At 39.6% G+C, this 20559-nt stretch overlaps 1 protein-coding gene across 1 annotated transcript; it reads left to right on the top strand.

Annotated features, from left to right (window-relative positions):
• The first annotated feature begins 94 nt into the window (after positions 1–94).
• Positions 95–9945, top strand: COPS4 (COP9 signalosome subunit 4). The gene is made up of 10 exons (XM_075500846.1): positions 95–564; positions 1847–1926; positions 2515–2666; positions 3939–4042; positions 4915–5068; positions 6201–6351; positions 6761–6931; positions 8297–8412; positions 8780–8864; positions 9369–9945. The coding sequence occupies exons 1-10, from the start codon at positions 491–493 to the stop codon at positions 9500–9502; spliced, it is 1221 nt and encodes a 406-aa protein (XP_075356961.1). The 5' UTR covers positions 95–490; the 3' UTR covers positions 9503–9945.
• The last annotated feature ends 10614 nt before the right edge of the window (positions 9946–20559 follow it).

Below are 20559 nucleotides of genomic sequence, written 5' to 3' on the forward strand. Positions count from 1 at the left end.
CCACGGCGGCGGCAGCGCCCGCGACGAAGCCGCCGTGTTTGTTCAAAATCACGCGCCCCGCGCCATTCCCCCGCTGCATCCCATAATACTGCGCTGCGGCGCCCTAGCAACCGCCGGCGCAGCGCCCCGCGCGCCCCGCTCCGCCCCGCGCTTCTGGGCCCGCCCCACCCACACCGGGCCGCCCGCTTCCGGGGCCGCGCGCGCCACTCCAGGAGGACGCAGCCTTGCCCCGTGTTGAGGCTGCCAATATGCGCACACACCACGCGCGATTATATACGTATATAGCTCTATACGTGCCACCCTGCGGCCCCGGGGGAAAGTGTGTGGGGCCCGCCCGAGCTTTATCCCGGCGGCCGGGCTCTGCGTGCGCGGACGCTCCCTGCCACGTGACTCCGCTGTGCGGCGGCCACTCTAGCCTGCCGGTGGCTCTGCTCTATGGTACGAGGAGGTCTGCGGCGCGCGCGAGGGCGACAGCGGCGGGTCGGGGAAGATGGCGGCCGCAGTGAGGCAGGACCTGGCGCAGCTGATGAACTCCAGCGGCTCTCACAAGGACCTGGCGGGCAAGTGAGTGCCGGCGCCGGCCTCCCCATGGCGGGGTGAGGCGGGTGAGCGGCCTTTGGGGTTACGGCCGTTGCGGGGGTGATGAGGGTCTGCCAGGCCCTTGGCGGGCGAGGAGGCTCTTGCCCAAGGGCCGCGTTCCTTTAAATAAAAAGAAGAAAGAAAAAAAGATTTCACCTCATGATTCTGTCATTTTTGTATTTCTTTTTCCTTTCTAACGATGGCTTACTCTGTGCTGGTGGTGTCCTAGCGCAGGCTCCCTCGCGGGGCCTTAGCCCTTCGCCGTAGTTCCCTCGTGTTTGCTTGCCGCCCCTCAGAATTCGGCTGCCTGCCCGTCGGCTGCGCGAAATTGATAGGTCGGGGAATTTATCTTCCTAGACTGCTGTAGATATGTCAGTAACTCCATTATTATTATTATTATTATTATTATTATTATTATTATTATTATTATCATCATATAAATGGGTGTTTCATATAAGTGGGTATTTGCTCAAACCTTGGGGTTTGAGCTACTCACAGTGCAATGTGTCACATAGATTTTCTCTCCCCCGAGGGTTCTGTCAGATGTCGATCAGTCAACTGATATTCTTCAAGTCCTAGTCCAGTTGCTTATTTTCTAGAGGAGTTGCTTCACTTTTACGTGTTTAATGTAAAAACTTGGAAATGTTCTCCTCAAAATGTGGCTTCAACGTGAATGTAGTACTTCATCAGTATTGCACACACTGAGGTTATGGCCAAGGCAAAGTTTAATTGGCTTTATGAAGCATGAAAACTGGAGTTGCTATTTTTGCATGAATAAACACTTAAAAATGCATAGTCTGGGGCTGTGCTCATGTCAAGTGGCCATAACATACTATTTACCTCCCGCTCCCAACACTGTTTCTCATTCTCATTGAATATGGCATTTTGAACGTTTGACTAACTTTATTAATCTTAATCCATGAGTGATACAGTTTTCATTACTTTTTCTGTGCACTATCTTAGGGACATGATTTTTTTTTTTTTTTAACCTTCAAAATTGCACATATATTCACAGATAACAAAATGATGAGATATGTTATCTGAGCATCTAGTCCTGGGATTTAAAAAGAGCCAGATACCAATTCCAGGTGAATGTTCCTGACATTTGAGCACAAACACTTTGGAAAATTGCCACCTGAAAGGTATAGAAAATATAAGCAAAAGTAGGGCTCTGACATAGAAAATAAGCAGAGAAACAGAACTTGTTAGTGAAAAATATGCCCTATGAGTGATTTTTTAATTTATTATTTTTTTAATCTGTGGACAGATATCGTCAAATATTGGAAAAAGCCATTCAGCTGTCGGGTGTAGAACAACTTGAAGCTTTGAAAGCTTTTGTAGAAGCAAGTAAGTGCATCTGGTATAATTGGTTGCACACTGAATGAAGGCCAGAGGTCTATGGGATTCCATATTTGTTAGCTCTGCGTGAGACTATGTAAATATATGATTTTTTGGTCCTATTGGAACTCAAACACAACAAGAAGAGGAACCATCATCGCCACATTCAGAAGTTAAGGGAGAATGGACTTGTAAGCTTTGTAAGTTATTATAATTTTCCAACCTGTCAGTGTGACTGTTGGAAGGTGAAAACATAAAGTAGTCTCTGTTGAATGCTAAAATTGATACTGGATGCCAAGTGGTATTTAAACTAACAATCCCCTTCTTCCCCTGTCTCAAGTTAGTTTGAAAAACTGTCAAGAAGAAATGGTTAGGGTTTTTTTGTGTTGTATTGGATGTTTGGCTTGTAAGCAAACTGTTTCTGAGAGGAAAAAGTTCACCCTTTAAAAACAAAGAAAAAAACCCCCTTCACTTGGATACAGATTTTAAAACTTGAAATATTCAAATTCAATATAAAAGCAAATGATCGATTACAGTGAAGGCACTGACAAGCGTTGTATCCATCTTGTGTTTTTCTTCTATGCGTCTCTGAACCAGTGGTGAATGAGAATGTCAGTCTAGTGATCTCACGTCAGCTACTGACAGATTTCTGTACCCATCTTCCAAGTCTTCCTGACAGCACAGCCAAAGAAATTTACCACTTCACCTTGGAAAAGATACAGCCTAGAGTTATTTCATTTGAAGAGCAGGTGAGATCAATGATGGGTTTTTGGTTTAGGGGCTTGACTTTGGTTTTTTTTTCCCTTATCTGTTGACTATTTCAAGTCTTTAAAAAAGCTGCTCAAAACAGATACTCCTACTTGGAGTCCAATTTTGCATTCCTGTACATGCAAAACCTGAGCTAAATGCAGAGAGTATTTGGGACTGCAAAGAATATGGACTATGTCTCTTCATCAGGATGCTGGGCATGTAATTCCTCCAATACCAGAAAATGGCTTCTTACAATGGAACAATACTTGAGCTACTGGAGGTACTGTTGAGAGACAGACTGGTACTCATTGTATTGCATTTTACCCAACTAATGGAACAGACAGGTGATGTAAAGAGAGAAGCATCTTGACAAATAGCTTTCGTTTCAAAATAAATATCTCTCTGTGTGTGTGTATTTTAGCCATAATCATTTTACCAGGAAAAAATGTTTTCTTGAAGTCCCAATTCTAGTTAACTACTGAATGTGCTGCAGTTCTTTTTCAATTCAGCTCTTGGTTTTGTTGTACGAGTATTCACTATCATCTGAGAGTTCTTATGGAAGATGCTTATATAAAAAGCCTTTAGGATCTAGTATTTGAGAAGAAAAGCAAGGCAGTTTCTGCAATGACTTGTGTTTGCTTCTCTTTATCTTTTATCTTTTTAAGCAGCTTTTACTCTAAGTCTTCACTGAACATGCTTGCATTTATGTTATAATGATTATGCATAAATTAAATCCAAGGCATCAGATGATTTGGTGTTTTAACCACACTTCTGCTTATAAGACCCAGATTGTAAGCACTGATATTTTACCTGCTGACAGCTTGTCTACAAAGTAGAAGTTTCTGCATTAGGATCTAATCATAGTTCACCTCATTCATATCTCACAGGCATGATAAGAGGTATAACTGTGAGAAATGGCTTGTGAATCTTGGTGCTCTGGTTCTTGAAAGCCTCGTTTCATCTTTTTTAAAAGCTTTATAAAAGGTTACTACTTATTGCTCCCTGAAGATAAACTCCTTTTATCTTGTCACAAGCTTAAGTGGAAATTCTTCAAATCAGCGCTTATATTTAAAAAGCTTGGTATTAAAGCTTGATCCAGGAGTCCCACTCAGGACTCTGTGTGTGGAAAGATTTGCGTGCGTGCTGGTTGCTGTGTCTGTGAAGCTGGGGTATCAATTGAGGGGATTTATGAACAAGAACAAATACTGTGAAAGTTAATACAGAACCATTCAACTTTTATAGCGTTTGCTATTGATTTTATGATTGTTTAGGTCGCTTCAATAAGGCAACATCTTGCGTCAATCTATGAGAAAGAAGAAGACTGGAGAAATGCAGCACAAGTATTGGTGGGGATCCCTTTGGAAACAGGGCAAAAGTAAGTACTGTGCTAGACACAGTTCTGTGTTGTTAGATATACTTGCTCCCTTTGTACTTAACTAGACCAGCAAGTGAGAATTTTGGGGTTGCATATTTTCCCAGAGTTTCAGTAGTTCAGGCCAGAACTACTGCCAGATGACAGAAGTATAGCTTGATGACCATACATTACGGTAAACAGTTTAGTGGGTAAAAATACTGCACCAGAAGTTTTGCACTATTTATTAGTCTTGTTGATAACAGCCTTTTTGATAGTATTTTACAAAAATGCTTCTAAGGATATTGAAAGGTTCTTGAAAGGTGGCAGTTCTTCCACGTGTTCAACTTTATAGTTCAAAATGAAGACAGAGTTTGAAATTGGATATTAACAAATACAGTTGAGGTTTTTTGTGGGGTTTTGTTTGTTTGTGGTTTTGTGTTTTGGTTTTTTTTTTTTAAGTCTTGAATCCTTGCTGTTACTTTTCTCTGGCTGTCCTTTCTGTCCTCTTTCTCTGTATGCATGTAGAAGGAATTGCTGTAGGTTTTGCCTATTTAGCACCTATTTGTTCCACTGCAAGTTTGCTTCTTAACTTGAGTGGCTCACCACTTCTGGAAAACTTCCAATCCACTAAAACCAGATTATTAGAGTGTACGTTTGTGTCTTGGTGGACAGCATTATTCTACTGGTGTTTGTAGGAGCCAGTTCTATATTGGCATTCATCTCAAATTTCCTTACCCTGAACAGACAGCACTAATTTTAGTGTTAGGGAAGAAGATAGCAGAGTAAAGCAAACATAGCCAAGTGCTTAAGAATCATAATGTATGTTTAGAACAGCTAAGAGCAAGAATAGTTGTGGAGGAACTCTGAGCGCTTGCTTTTCTCTTTCTCTACAGACAATACAATGTAGATTATAAACTGGAGACCTACCTGAAAATTGCCAGGCTGTATCTGGAGGATGATGACCCCGTTCAAGCAGAAGCTTATATTAATCGAGCTTCCCTGCTTCAGAATGAATCAACTAACGAACAGCTGCAAATCCATTATAAGGTTGTCTAACTTGCTTTATTGCTTTCTCTTTCTAAAGGAAGATGGTTCCACATTGAGATATTTTTCTGCAATGCCACTAGAACTTTCATAATGAGAAAAGAGATAAGGGGAAAAGCTTCTAAATGTTTTTGGGAGCTTGAGCGCCACATCTTAGCAATAATTAAACAGGTCATTCCTTATGATTTGGAGACAAGTCTGTAAAGTTCCTTAAATGCCAGCTTTACTGATTGAAAGTAGAACTTGGGCTTCAAAATATCTGAAATATTGTTGAAAATATTGCCTCCACCTTTGTCTGTAAATCTCAGAGGGGGAAAAAAGTCATGTCCAATATTAGGGACAATGAAAGTCCCCTCCCCAACAGTAACTAAATAGTAAGTCCCATCCATAAAGGTACCTTTAAGTCTCAAGTAATAAAGTAACTGCTGACCTTTCTTCTTATTTGTGGATTTACTGTGTACATAGTTCATATGCTGATTTCTCAAACCATTTTAGTAACTGGGATGAGCAGTGATAACTATAGTGTGACAGTACCAGTCAAGTGTGGTGGCGTTTAAAATTCTACAACACAAAGCAGATGTGCCGTGAGCTGTAACTCAGGGTGTGGTGGTTTTGGTTTGTTGATTTTTCCCTTTTCTTTTTTCCTCCCCCCATGCTATGTTTTAAAGGGTGCACTCAGTTGAAAGTGTAAATATTTTCTGTAAGCATTAGAAAAGCACAAAGGAAGGGAGAGAAGAAATATCAGATGCTGTTACAGTGCTGAAAGGGAAAAGCAAACACTTGAAACGTATAAATTGCTACCTAAGTGCTAGCTGTCAATGTCAGTAGTGAAAGGGAAGCTTACATAAGTACAATATCAGCTGTACAATATTTCATTTCCTTAGTTTCTGGCATTTAGACATTTGCAGTGTTTAACAAGTGAATAGTGCTGGGAAATGCCCTTTCAATTGCTTTCCATGATTCTTTAGCAAGGGCTTTACAAGTCAAGCTAATTGTTCAAAGACACAGATTTCCCTAGGATGCAGTACAGCAATATTTAGAGGAGTTGACACTTGATAATGTGGCAGTTATACACACCTATATTATGCAGCCACCTCTGTTAGTTTTCTTTTTCTGAGAGATACTTTCTTTCTAGGTTTGCTATGCTCGCGTTCTTGATTACAGAAGAAAGTTCATTGAGGCTGCCCAAAGATACAACGAGCTCTCCTATAAGAGCATAGTCCATGAAACTGAGCGACTGGAGGCATTGAAGCATGCTTTGCATTGTACTATTTTGGCATCAGCAGGTAAAATACACATTACTTTTTTGTATAAAAGACCTGACATAGGTATTTCATATCCTCCAAAGCAAATCAGCTTGTGCATTACTTGTGGGGAGGGATCTTGTCACTAAGATTTGGTGAGGAATCCACAATTGTGAACATGGTGTCAAAATTACCTGTTGGCATGCTGTTAACTCAGAGTTGGATTAATTCTGTGTCTTTGCCAGTGATAAGGTGGCATCTTGGCTAAAGATGCAAAAGATAGTCAGTGGCAAACAGTGTGTCGGAACTCAATACAGCCGAGTTCCTTTTTTGGTAGAGCTTTGTTGGTTAATTGCATATACTGAGAAAAAAAGATGATAACTCTGTTGTTTACCTCTAAATACTCAATGCTTTGGTGATCATTTATGAAGGTTCTTGTTGACTCTTCTAGGACAACAGCGTTCTCGTATGCTTGCTACACTCTTCAAGGATGAGAGATGCCAGCAGCTTGCAGCCTATGGGATCTTGGAGAAAATGTATCTCGACAGAATTATCCGTGGAAATCAACTGCAAGAGTTTGCAGCTATGCTAATGCCTCACCAGAAAGCAACTACAGCTGATGGTATTTCTTTAAAGCCTTGTAATGCTAGGTGTTCACCCACAAGAGTTAGATTTGTCCAATGCAGTCAAGAAGTGTGATGGAAAAGAGTTTAGCATTGCTTATATGATTATTATAAAATTATTTCCCAGCATGTTACCCTCATGAGTATAGTCTAATAGTAAAGCTTCTTAGCCACAGTTTGTCTTTCTGATTGGCTGTTAAGGTTTTGAAATACTCTTCTAGAAGGAAACTTGTAAAATCTTGTTTCTCTGCCCCTGTACAGTCCTCTTCACTGACAGCCTCCCAGTATTTCTAACCTTGCCTCATACTTTGAGTCTCTGTCCTTTTGAGCTTCTCCAGTTCTAAGACACTGTTATAAATAGGATGCCTAGAAACACGTGGCATGCACGTAGGCTGTAAATGGTCTGTGCGGATCATAAATTTATTTGAACTGCTTCCTTCCTTGACAGGAAGATGACAGATAGTGAGGGGATGACTTGGACCTCACACTGTCTCCAAATTGGTTTCTGATCCATCTCACTGACATCTTATTAGCCCTGTTCTTCCTGGAACCTCTGAACAGTGAGAAATAATGTGAAGTAATGACTTCACTGGAATCCTAAACACACTGGTCTCAATTTTCTAAATTAGAAGAATATTGAAGTGGAAAAATGCAAAAACATGAAATTTCTCTTAATCAGGAAAACCTTCCTAGTGAACAATACTCGTTGATTAAGGACAAATAAACAACTGTGTAACTGCAGAGGTGAAAAGTGGTTAAAGGTACTTACTAACAATAAGCTGCAGTCCTTTCCTTGGGTCAATTTGTTGTTTATTTATAACCTGTACTGTTTGTCCGCATAAGTTAAAGAATGCAGGTTAGTTGGTATTTAATAATGTGCTTATCTTCAACTAGAGGTTAAGGGGCAAATGAGTTAAATTGTTAAATCAAGAAGAGACAAATTAGATGAGGGCTTATCACCATACAAGCACAGTAAGAGAGAGGTTAATTGTACCCCTAAGAGCTGTAATGAATAAAAAAAAAGCAATGGTCTTTCCATTTGGCAAGCTAGGAACTGATCACAGGAGGTCAAACTTCCTCAGTTCAGGTGTTGAGTCTTGTAGCAAAACCAAGGGCTCCACTTGATTATTCTAGAAATTAAATAAAAGGGTATAAGCTACCTATCTTAAAATCAACCACGTGCCATCCATTTCTTTTTGTTCCATTTCTCCTGTGTAGCATAACACTGATGCAAGGCAGATGCATCTGGACCTTCTGCACATGTAACCCTTGGGGGAAAAAAAGCATTTTCCATCTGCTCTACAATACAAACCGAGTATTTCAATCTTATAGTAATGGGGTTTTTTTCTCATCTAACCCCTAAGGTTCCAGTATCCTGGACAGAGCTGTTATTGAACACAACTTACTATCTGCGAGCAAACTTTACAACAACATTACTTTTGAAGAGCTTGGAGCATTACTAGAGATCCCTGCAGCTAAGGTATCAGTTTTCTACATCTTTTGTAAAAACACAGAGCATCAGAGACATGAGAAAATAGCTGTGGTAAATATTAGGAACATTAGTTCAATATTAGGAAATAATTAAATATTCCATATTATGAGGAAGGTTAAATATCTAGTGCATCTTATGAGAAGGAAAGGTACATGATGTGAAATGAACTATAGTGGAGTTAGATGCCACTGATAGTATGTCTAATTATTTCATAATTAGTGTTGTCTGTAGGCGTCTGTCCCCCCGCAGTGTGTGGAGATGTTGAAAAACCCATAAGGACTATTAAGTCTTAATCATTTTTAACTTCTTTCAGAATGGAAGAAGTTTTAACATCTTTCTCTCTTCGTTGTTTCAGGCAGAAAAGATAGCTTCTCAGATGATAACTGAGGGTCGCATGAATGGATTCATTGATCAGATTGACGGAATTGTTCATTTTGAGAGTAAGTTCGACCACAGTAATTTATATTTTTTTAGCACCGTTCAGAGTGAGCTTTTTGAGTTGCTGCCTTACAGGATAAGGAAATTAAGTTTCTTAATATCTTCCGTCTGAAGTGAGCTTGCTGTGTCTTGCTGTGACCAGGAGGTGGCAGGGTTTGCCTTAATGGAGGAGCACACTTCACCCACCCTCCCTACTGTGCGTTTTCTTACCCACAGGGAAGTGTGAATTTATTCCATCAGTCTCCTTGGAACAGGTTCACCAGGAAGTTCTCTGTTCAATTATACTTTGCAGTGCAGGAGTTAAGGTTGTTAACAGACAGCCAAAATCATTGTAGCTTTTGAATACAGAAATGAGCATGATGTACCTGCAAGGAAGGCTTTCTCTGTGAGGTAGGCGAGGGCAGTGGCAGAAGAAAAGATTGCAGTTGAAAAGGCAAGGGAATTGCTAAGACTTACTTTGTTTTGTATGGTTTGGGGTTTTTTTTGTTTGTTTTTTGTTTTTTCAGCTCGTGAAGCTTTGCCAACTTGGGACAAGCAGATTCAGTCACTGTGTTTCCAGGTTAACAACCTGCTGGAGAAGATAAGTCAGACAGCCCCAGAATGGACAGTGCAGGCAATGGAGGCCCAGATGGCTCAGTGACTGTGCAGCCATTGTCTGAACAGGGGCAATCAACTGCCTGCTGTGCTGGAAGAAGGGAACTGAGCAGGACTGTGAACCAAATGAATAACCCACCTTCATTTCCCCACCTTCTGCTTTCACTCTGGCTTAGGACACAATTAGGTGATACTGTATCTGGGGTGACAGTCCCCCAGTTCTCTGAGCATAGAAAGATGCTGTTGCTGCCTCTGCATTGCACTCTGCTGTCCTGTAAGCTGTGGTTTCCACATAGAAGAAGCTGTAATATCTGCAGCAAGCTTTGGTTTTGGTTTATTTAATTTTATCTTTTCTCCACTGTATTGCTATAGCTTTGTAGCCCATTATTTCCTACGATGCTTGTCCTGCTGTGAAAATGTAAGTGCCATGTTTCTTTTAGTTGTAATTATTCTAATAAAGGCTAGAATGAGCCACTTGGTTTAAGTGTTGCAGGGACCTGTTTGGTTTTTTTTTTCTTAAGCAGTAACTTGAAATAAGTTCAATTTTTGGAATTGTCAGTTTTCGCCCCTGAAAATGTTAAGTGAAAAACAGCTTTTTTCCTTCTTCTCTGTTTATAAAACGCAAGTCTGAAATCTTAACTGAAGGAAATACTGACCCTTCTGCATTGGTGCAGCAGGACACAGAGTTATCTGTGCTGAGAGATGGGGTAAAGACCAGTGTTCCCAAGAGAGCTTGTTGCAATGATATGGTAAGTGATGAGAACATAGTACATGCCAAGTAAGGTAAGTCAGGTATGCTCTTTGTTTTATTTTCTAGGTCAGCATGAATTGGTAGTTTTACAAAAGTATCCATAGTGGTTTTTTGGAACTGGAGGTGTAACAAGAGACTCTGATGGGTGGGGATTCTGCACTATGAAAGATTGAACACCTGAAACTGGAGTGGCTGGAGAATATGGTGCAGATTACTTATATAATGAGATACAATGACTAGGTAAAGGTGTCATGTGGTAAGCAGGACTAACTAGAAATGCTTATGCACAGCAACAAAGTATTAAAATGGATTTTCTGATGTTTATCGGTCTGGAGTTGTGCACTCTTTACCCATCGTTATGGTCTGCCAGATATATGAGTCTTACTATGCAATTTGCTGAAGAGATTTTCACAGAGGCTCTTCTGCTAATGGAGAGCCAAGGCAGAGTTTCATCAGTAGCTGTTCCTGTCCAGAGGTTATGTTTTAGTTTGAAATGACCTCGTTCAGGTTGTAATTCCAGCTTTGATGTGAATTACCTTAGCTCCTTTTTCCTTTCAGTCAAGTAATAATACTATTAATGAGTTTTCAGTCTATGTTCATCCTAGTCTTTTTGTCTCAAAATCTGGAGGATGTTGATGTCTTCTCGAGTCAAAGGTTTTGGCTTAATCCACAACTCCAATGCCTTGATTTTTGTTTTGCCCTTTTTTTTAAACATGTTTATGCATTTAGATTTGTAGTGCTGTTAGGCTTGTTAGAAAAGCCAGGAGTCTAGTGAAGGGTCATTCATCCATAAATAGGATGGACTTCTGTCAACCTGGCAGGTGATATTTCTGAGTCCCAAAACAACTGGCCAAGTAAGTTACAATAGCTCCCAGTTGGTAGCATCCTTTAGTTTCTCTGGGAGGGAGAGTGGTGATAGAGCAGCTATGGGAGCAGGAAGGAGCTGCCCACCTCTTGACAAGTTTACTGTAAAAGAGCAGAGGTGGAAGATTTTCCAGATCCTTACTACAGATAGAGGTTGGGTGGCTGTTGTCCTTCAGTGTGGGCTGACATAGTCCAGTATAAGGGTCTTTGTCTACAATGGTTGGTGTCTGGCACTCTGGACGCTCGCCTCCAATACCCACAAGGGTCATCTGTCTTACTAAATAGCATTACCCACTAACACAGCAGATGTAAATAATTTATTGGCTACAGGAGAGGTGCTGGCATTTCAGTAGATGGCAGTAAAAGCCAAGCTGACCACAAGCAAGTCCTGAGTGCACTACGCATCTTTGCTGTACTGCTTTTTCCAAGTCAGCAGTGTCAGAACTCAGAGCTGGCTTTGGCTATTCATTGGATAGCTTCTTTTATTTCCAGATTACATTTTTTCCTCTCAACTCTCCCAATTTCTTTAAAGGCAACTATAGTGTCAAAACATATACATAGACAGTGTAAGACAGTTAGATACACAGTATCTAATTAGTAATTACTTGAGTCGTAATCTAATGTAGTATCAATAGAAAAAAATATTCAAAAATTTGTGATTAGGCTTTTGATCAGTTCATTGAAGTGCAGGGACTTGTTCATAATTAAAATAGAAACTTCAAGTGATGTGGTAAATTCACTCCTGTAACTAGTCATACCATTACAGCTTGAGATTTGCAGTGTAACCTTGGTTAACAGCTGTTCTACAGAGTATCAGACATCCTGTCTCATTTCTTCAGAGCAGGTTCGTTGTTTGCCTGGCTTATCCAGAAATTATCACTTATGTTTTGACTTCACTTATATTCTTTTTCGCCCTGTAATACTTCAGTGACCCATGAAACTTATGTTATTTGGGGATTTGGGGTTAAGTTGGATGCACAAACTCTTACCTGTTGAATCCTACAAGGAGATGAATTCATGGTTTTGCAATAACAAAGATTTAGGCCTATTGCAACAAAATATTCATTGCCAAGATTTCACTCATTTCACTGTTCCAATCTGGGAGAAAAAACAATTTCAGAACCATCTAAATATGAAAGCAACAGCTGTAGAGGAAGCCACCATTTCCCAAAGAAAAACAACCAACAAGGATTTGCCTGGTACTGGAACTGACATAGAAAAGAAAGCAGCCTGAAAATTTTATATTTGCTATCAGTAAATATCTTATGTAAATTTCTTAAAAAAAAAAAAAAAAAGTGAAACATTTAGTGATATTGGCATTCACAGAATTTTAATACTTAGCTACTCTTTTTCCATTTCTACTGTTGATGTTTAAAAAACATGACAAATATTTCAGTCTTCAGAGGCTTTTATGCTTTGTTATCTCCATTCTGTTGGAAACTCCATTCACTTAATCACATATCTAGCTGCATACCTTGGATCCAAGCAACTTCATACTTTTCAATTCTGTAACTGCTTACAGAAAAAAAACCAAGTTGGATGACAAAGCAAACATCCCTCAAGAAAGAAATTCACAAGGTTTCAGGATGTCAGGCTCGGGGTGATAGCATGTCACTGCTCTTTCAAATAATTTTACAGCAGCAAGTACTTGCTATCAAATCAAATTCTTTAATACAGGAAAGAACATAGCATGTACACTTGCTATACTTATTACACTTGTCTAGATTCATAAAGAGGTGTCTTGTTTCAAGGCACTTTGCCACTACTACTCAGTAAGAAACTGTCGAGTTTAGACCCGGTTGTAATGTTATTCTTCACTATGCAAGTATTCCTGCACATCTTAGTCCAATAGCATCAGAAAAGGAAGAGCAAAATGGTGACATAAATGGTGTTCCTTTTCAGGGCTGCAGAGTGTTTTGACCACGTATTTTCAAGTGAAATTACTTATAACTTGCTCAAAGTGGTACTGGCTGAGAATTTTCTCTCCCTTCAAGAGAAATTACATAGTCACTATTAGTCTGGAGCCTGTTGGTTTTCTTCGGATTTGTCTGACAGATTTTTTTTTTTACATTGAAAAGCAAGTCACACTGACTTCTGTGCACAGCTCTTCTCTTGGGAGCATGCCCTTTGCAGATGGAGGTATGCTATGTATGCCAGTCATGTACATCCCAATTTAGGGTGTTTGCTGCTTCACTCTGCTACTTGAGGGAGAAGACAGTTCTAAAAAGCTGTAATAGGGTGTGTTCACAGCTGCTTTGTCGAGTATCTTTTCACCCTGTGGGCCAGGAGTGACCTCTGGAAGGCAATAAACAGATCTACTGAACCATTTCTGAGAGGAGAACTCTAGCCCCAAAACCAAGATGACCTTTGGTGATCAGCTAACAGAACATGGGAACAGGGCAGTGCTGACCACTCTGAGCCCATGCCCCACTGCTGGGCCGGGTATCCTTCCTGCTTCAGCCAGAGGAGCCAAAACCAGAGGAGCCAAAACCAGCAGCTCCCCACTAGATGGAGAGCTAAGCACACATAACCAATGTAAAGACTTCTGCTCTTGTGGAAGTCTACCACCACATTCCCAGTTTTATTTTGTGATTAAACTGTGTTCATCTGTAGCAAGCACAGAAGAACAAATTAATCAGCCTCTGGGCTTTTTAGATTTCTGAGCCTTCACCTGTACTCAAAGCATGTTACAGAGCTTGCTTCCCACATGCATAGCTTAGGTCGTACTTTGGTACTTCAACTAATGGGTCACTTGCTACCGGAAAGTTTTCCCTCCTCCAGAGGAAAAAATGACAAGAATAGGACTTAACTCAGAATAAGGAAGTAAACACTACCACTGGGCTTTGCAGACTGATTCAAAACAATATATAATATGCTTTTAAGCATAGTGTGGGACTGAACTTAGGATTCATGAAGTCTGTGGGTTTACAACTTTTTTTCAATAAAAGCTTAGTACACTGAATTGCATTTATCTAGTAAGAAGGACTTCTGTGAAGAAACCTGAAAAATCACTGTAAGTCATCTGTTAGACAACAGCCACGCAAATCCCTCTCCATGTTTTTTTTTTAAAGCTTAGAGACTTTGCTTTATACATGATAAATGACTTCACTATGAAATGATGTTTCTATTCTTTGCAGTAGTTACTACTCCAACTTTGTTATTCATTGCAAAAGATAATCCAAAAGCAAAGTAAAAAAATTTACCAGACTAAGAACATTAGACTAAAAATTAGGCAGTCAGCCTTGATTGATTTGTAGTGAGTGTACAACATTCATTGTATTACAACAGCATAAACTTGAAATTATGACCATTTATTTAAGAAAAAATAGGACCAGAACACTTCCAGAAAACAGCTTTTTTTTTTTTTTTTTTTTTTTAACACAATGTTAAAAACCAGCCTGGACAGCTAATCTAGCAGTAAGGCTCTCTGCTGTTTTGCCAAAAAGTTTTTATTGCCTGAGTAACTAGGTGTATTCCTGTCACACTTTAAAAAAATATTTATTCAATGGAAAAATGAAAAGATATATTCAAATAGCCGAGAGTTTCATTGCCAGCTCTTTTGTTATTTCAGATCTTCTTAACAATCTCAAGACACCTAATATAAAACCCAAAATATATAAACTCAGAAACAAAGTTGAATATTTTCCTAGAACATGTGATTTTTATGTGCTGAACACTAATAATACTAATATTCTTCATCCCCATTCTACTAATTATTAGTCTAAATGAAATACCTGAACTCTTCTTCTTATAACAAGACTGAGTTTTTATCAACTGTTTAATACTATCAAAAAAACCCCCAAACCAACCTCACACAACATAACAACTACTTGAAAAAACTAGCTTTATTCAACTTTTATCATATGTTAAACTAGGACAACATATCACTCAACTCTTTAAAACCTGTAAAATCATAACATGACCTAAACATTCTCTTGTCAAACAACTTATCTGGGTCTTTCTCCATCCAGCTGCTTTTAACTAATGTGCCCCTCCTGTTAATCAGTGTCTTGGCTTTGGGCCAAATTACTCTAAGTTTATGTAAGCTTGCAGTGTAGGCTAGGTAGAGTTTTTCTTAGATTGGTTAGTATATTGTTCTTTTTTTCTGTTTTAGAAAAAGGATAAGCAGGTATTTTTTGAATTATCTTTTTCATTATTTTCTTAGGGGTTTTTTGTGTCACCCTAAGCCATTTAGTCATTTTTTCTAAAACTCTAGGAAGAAAATTTTTTTCCTTGTGCTCTATGTATGTTGTTTCTTGTATTGCTAAATGTTGGGGTTTTTTAGGGAAGAGAATTTCTGAATTTGGAGTATTTTATGCTAGAGCTTCAATAGAGAGTAGGTTGCCAGATAGCTTTAGGCTTGCTTTTAGCTACCTGCATCTTTATCAGTGTGTTCATTATGTTTGTGGTAGAACTGATAATATGTGACTGATGTATTCGTACGTGATAAGGGGAGATCTGAAAGATGAGTTTGTACATAATGAGGGAAGGTCTAAAGTATTCAATCTATTCCACTCTTGTTTTTATTTAATGAATAGTTTATTTTATTAACTGTGCTGAGTTGATTCAAGTGTACTTTAATTACATTTTTTGCCTGAAATGATGCAGTAAGCTAGCTGACCATGTGTCTCACAAGCTTGGTGGCTTCTGCTAGACTTTGGTGTTAAAGAGCAAAGAAAGCTGTCTTTTTTTAATATATATTCAGCATTTGCTGTTTCTTGCTTTCATTAATGCAAAATTTGTTTAGTTTCATTTTTTTGTTAAGTGGAAAGAGAAATTCTTTGCTCCAATATTACTACCGTGGCAGTCTTGGTTCCTATTTTCCAGGGACAACTAGGTTGCCAGTGTATTCTGGGCTAAATAAGAAGTGCTTCATAATTTCCTTTTTGGTTGTTACCATGCTATAAAGAAAGCAATTGATAAAATATTTTCACAGCATAGCATGTGTGGAATGTTTTTGGGAATGATGAAGGAAAACATGTATTGACAGTTAACCACATAATTCAGGGTGAGGCTTGGCACGGTTATCTTTTTGTTGGCTTTCAAATGCTGCAATCATTGTTGCAACTTCTACATACATGGTATGTATGTAGGGTATATACATGCTTCCATTTTTGTCTGTATGGGACTTCAGAGAATGATATCTGAGTACCTGATCATTTCTGGGTACAAAACACTGCACTGCTGCTGTGACTTTGGTTTTAAAACATGCACTGTGTGTAACTCAGGTTACACACCTGAGTGCCATTAAAGCATTATGTAATAATTTGCAGTAATTGTTACTGAGTGTTTTCAAAAGCCAGGAAGCATAAAAGCTGTATTCTCTAGCATATTCTGCCTAGCTGGACTCCACTATATATGGACAGTCCCAGGTTACTGTATTAACTATAAAATTGGAGGGAAATGGTAAGGTGTAGTAATCTGTAACTGTTTCGTATGGTCAAAATCCACTGGCAGCTAGAATTCTCTGCTCTGAAGGATGGGGAATAGTCACTTTCTATAGTTACTACTGCCTTGTTTAGCTATGCTGGGTATGGCATTGCATTGCAACTCCTCATAGGCAATAATATGACTAGGTTATTTGAATTAGCGTATTTATTATCTGGAAAAAGATAATTGTGGTTATGAATTTCTGCTTTACAGTAATGGATAAAAACAGGGAGGAACAATTGGAGAGTTTTTTAAACTACCACCATCTTTGTAAGATGTCTTATCACGTGAGTGTGCCCCAAGCCTGTGCTGTTTCCTTTTTTGTCATCTCCTTTTTGAAAGTGAAGTACATTCTAAGATACAAGTCCCATCTTTCCCCAGATGAGATGCCAGACCTCTTGCAAAGCCTATACTTGCAAAGTATATACATTGAGTAATCATAGAGACTCAAAATAAGATTCAGAAAAAATGTGGATTAAAAATGGAAAAGGTAGTGCTTGTCTGTTTTCACCTGTGTTGTGTTACTCTGTTCACATCCATTTTGCAGCACTGTGGGGACTTAAAGCACTGATACGGTGTGGTACAGTTTTAAGCTTTAAATGAAGGCAAATACAGAAAAAAGAGGAGGCAACAACACACAAGAGTATATTGTAGTGGGAGGCCAGATGCCGAAACACAATTTGAAGTCTTCCGTATAAAGAAGCTCTTCGAGCTGTTTTCAAAAGCTTGAGTTCAGGTTATTTCTGTGCTAAAAAGTTTAAGATCTTCAAAAACAAATATAGCCTTGATCCTAGTTCATAGGTTTTGTTTTGTACAGAGAAAAAAACACAATAAAAGGGTGTGTGTATAGAATAAAGAGTTGCTGAATGTAACCCTCCACTAAAGGCTTTTTTACAAACTTTTTAAGAACGGAAGCCATATATATAACTAAAGCTGTAGCTTGATATAAGACATTTCCTTTTGCTTAAAGCAGTGCTGGGAGATGGGGCTGAAAATCTAGACTTACTTACCTTTGTAAGCCTCCTTTACCAGCCACTGACTAATAGCTTTGACCTATGGGGTTTTGTTAATGGAGCTCAATACCTGTTCCCCTAACCTTAGGGCATCTTCTCTGATGAGATGCTTTTTCCTTCCATGCAGAATAAAGATTTACAGACAGGGGAGGATTAGCAGAGAGGGGAAGAGTATGACTTCAGTGGAGACTCTGTGGGTAGAGACTGGCTGGGAATTCAGGATGCACACCTGGCCGGGGGGGCTAATATACTATGCATGGCCTGAGAAGGTATCTTTGCACTGTAGGGATAACTGAAAACCCAAGACAGGAGCAGAAGGACTTTCGCTGGTCTGTACAAAAGGTGCCACAACTTCTACAGCAAAAAAGCCCTTGTTATCTACTCCAGGTTTAATTTGATTTTTGTAAGTATTGTTTTTAGCTGAAATTTGCCTTTCAGCGTGCTGTTTCTCCTCTTTGTGGCATGTGCGAAGAGCCAAAAAGAAGGGAATTGATCACTGGACTGGGAGCTCTCATTAGTTTAGGGCTCATCAGTAGACTTGCTATCCTGTCAGTAGTCCCAGGGAAAATGTATCAAAAGTGAAATGAGATTCACTCAATAAAGAATTACAGGATGGGAATGTATTAGTGTAAGTTAATATGGCTTAAAGGAAAACAGATGCTAGCAAACAAGCCATGTGGAGTTTCTTAAATAGAAACACTAGGGTTGGAAAAAGTAATTGTGCAGGTGTAGTAGATTTGGGGGACAAGAGGTACTCAACTTCACAGGAGTTTGTGATTTGCAAGGGTTAGCTGTTCAGAGCTGATAGGATTAGAGTTAGTGAACTGATCTCATTCTGGCAATTGATTAAGGAATCCTTATCTGCTGAGGGCTTTTGTTAGAAGCAGCCACAACTCAGCATTTCTATTTACAGTCTGCAAGTAAATAGGTAACAATGATATTTGTGGATGCTGCATTACAGTAAGGACAGACTGGTAAGGCAAGACAGTCTGGATAGAGGGAAGTCATTAATGCAAAATAGACCTTGAAAGGGCTGTGTGCAAATTAGACATAGGTATGTTAGTATTTCATTGCTTTTTAGCTTGCATATTGGCACTGGCAAAACCATTAAGAGAAATAAGCCTGAAATTTTTATACACGTGTTTTAAAAGGGGTGTTAAAGCATTGGGGCAATGCAGCAAAGCGCTGTCAGACTGATTTTTAAAAAGGTAAATGACTTTTAGGGAGGACCTGAGGAATTGATGCAATTGAGTTCTTTCAGAAGTCCCTGGAGTGGCTGAGTTAACTATCCATTTTCTTCCATGGAAAACATGTTAACTAAATTAGGGTGAGAGATGCAATAACAAATGGGTAGAAGTTGAAAACATGCAACTGTAATGAGAAAACAAAGCAGCAGTTCCTAAGAGCAGTGATTAAGCTCTGGAACTAACTATCAAGGGGAAAGGATAGGTTTCCGCTGTTTTGTTTTCTTGAAATCCAGACTGGCAACCTTGCTGGAAAGTGGCTTAGTCAGCTAATACTGTCTCAGTTTAGTCCAGAGGTAACAGTGGAATTTAAGGGTCTGATCTACAGGAGGTCAGACATGGTGATCTAATGGTCTATTTAGGCTTTAAGCTTTTTGAAGATACGAAGTGATTTGAAGGTGAAAAGATTTGTACCTTACCACTTTCTGCACAGCAGCCATGCTGAAGGTTTTAATTATTTTTATTCTGTGATGCTTGTATTTGAAGCAGAGCAGCATCAGAAATTTATGGTCAGACAACAAAGCAAGCAAGCTCATCAGGTAATATCTACATTAACTTCTGGCTCTGAGTGGAAGGTTACATTCCATTTTCCAATAAGATAATCATACTTCATCTGAAAGTTTGAATTTAACTAATGAAATACATGTTTAAATTCCTTGATCAAAAAGTAAGCTGCTAAAAGTACATATTGCCATGTGTGAAACATGGCAATGTTTCACACATGGCACTTCTTTTTTTTCTGTTGTGGTTTGCTATAGATGAGTCAGTAAAATGTTTTCCACCTCTGGGTAGCTTTATGCCACATGCTTGCTTAGAATTGATCTTACAGTTTCTAGTTTTTCACTAGTCAAGGAAGTCTGTGGGCCTGGGAGAAGAGCGTTACCTGGCTTCTCAGTGGGTGCTCAGCTGAAGGAAATGGTATATGCTTTTCTGTGGGAAGATGAGGGCTATCCTGAACACATGGGGCATTGTGAGCAACGTGGAGGTTAGGCTTTCTGGAAAGAAGCTATTCTCACCTTGCGAAGAACAGACATCATTTCAAGCACTGGTGTGCAAGGAGTTAAGCAGCCTTGGCAAACACAGGTCCCAGGTGATGCCCTGGAAGGTTTATGCTGTGTTAAGCCATTAGGAAGTACAAATGAACAAACAGAAGCAATGTGGCAGTGGCATTAGGTTCCAGGTGAAGGAGATGAAATGAAAGGGGAGCCAGGATAAAGCCTATGGTGTGCTAGTGCCAGGAGCTTGGCAAATACTTGCATCCTCCAGCAGTGGTGGGATGCGTTCCTCTATTAGGAGATGGGATCATCCCTGTTGTTTTCACTTTTTTCCACTGATGGCTGGAGAGTGGTGTTAGACAGCTAACTCTGTGAGAGTTTGGCCTCAGCAAATAATTAATTTCTTGTTGGGGATATGGTCTCTGGTTTCAAAGCCCTTTTGGGATGGCCAGGCCTTTTGCTGAAGCTGTAGGGCTGTCATCAAATGACTGGGCACCTCTGGGCATGCTTTCAGATATAAGCCATGGCTAGCGATGCAGTGTAGGTACCTTTGGGTGGGTTGGGTAGTAGCTGAATGATGGCATTGAGGGTGTCAGTGGTTTCTGGCTGCTGGTCTTGGACACCTGAAGAGGCAGAACAACTGCTCAGCAGCAATGCTTGAAGAACTAAGTGTGTCAGATGGGAAGACACATATAGGTACATAAGCCTTTGAATCTCCTAATCACCTGGCTTTTTAGTCTTTATTTCCTGAGTTGCCTCTTGTAGGAGAATTATCAAACATGGGTGAGAAGCTAATAATAATTGTG

Source organism: Mycteria americana, chromosome 4, assembly GCF_035582795.1.
Source record: "Mycteria americana isolate JAX WOST 10 ecotype Jacksonville Zoo and Gardens chromosome 4, USCA_MyAme_1.0, whole genome shotgun sequence".
In the NCBI taxonomy this organism is placed as follows: Eukaryota; Metazoa; Chordata; class Aves; order Ciconiiformes; family Ciconiidae; genus Mycteria; species Mycteria americana.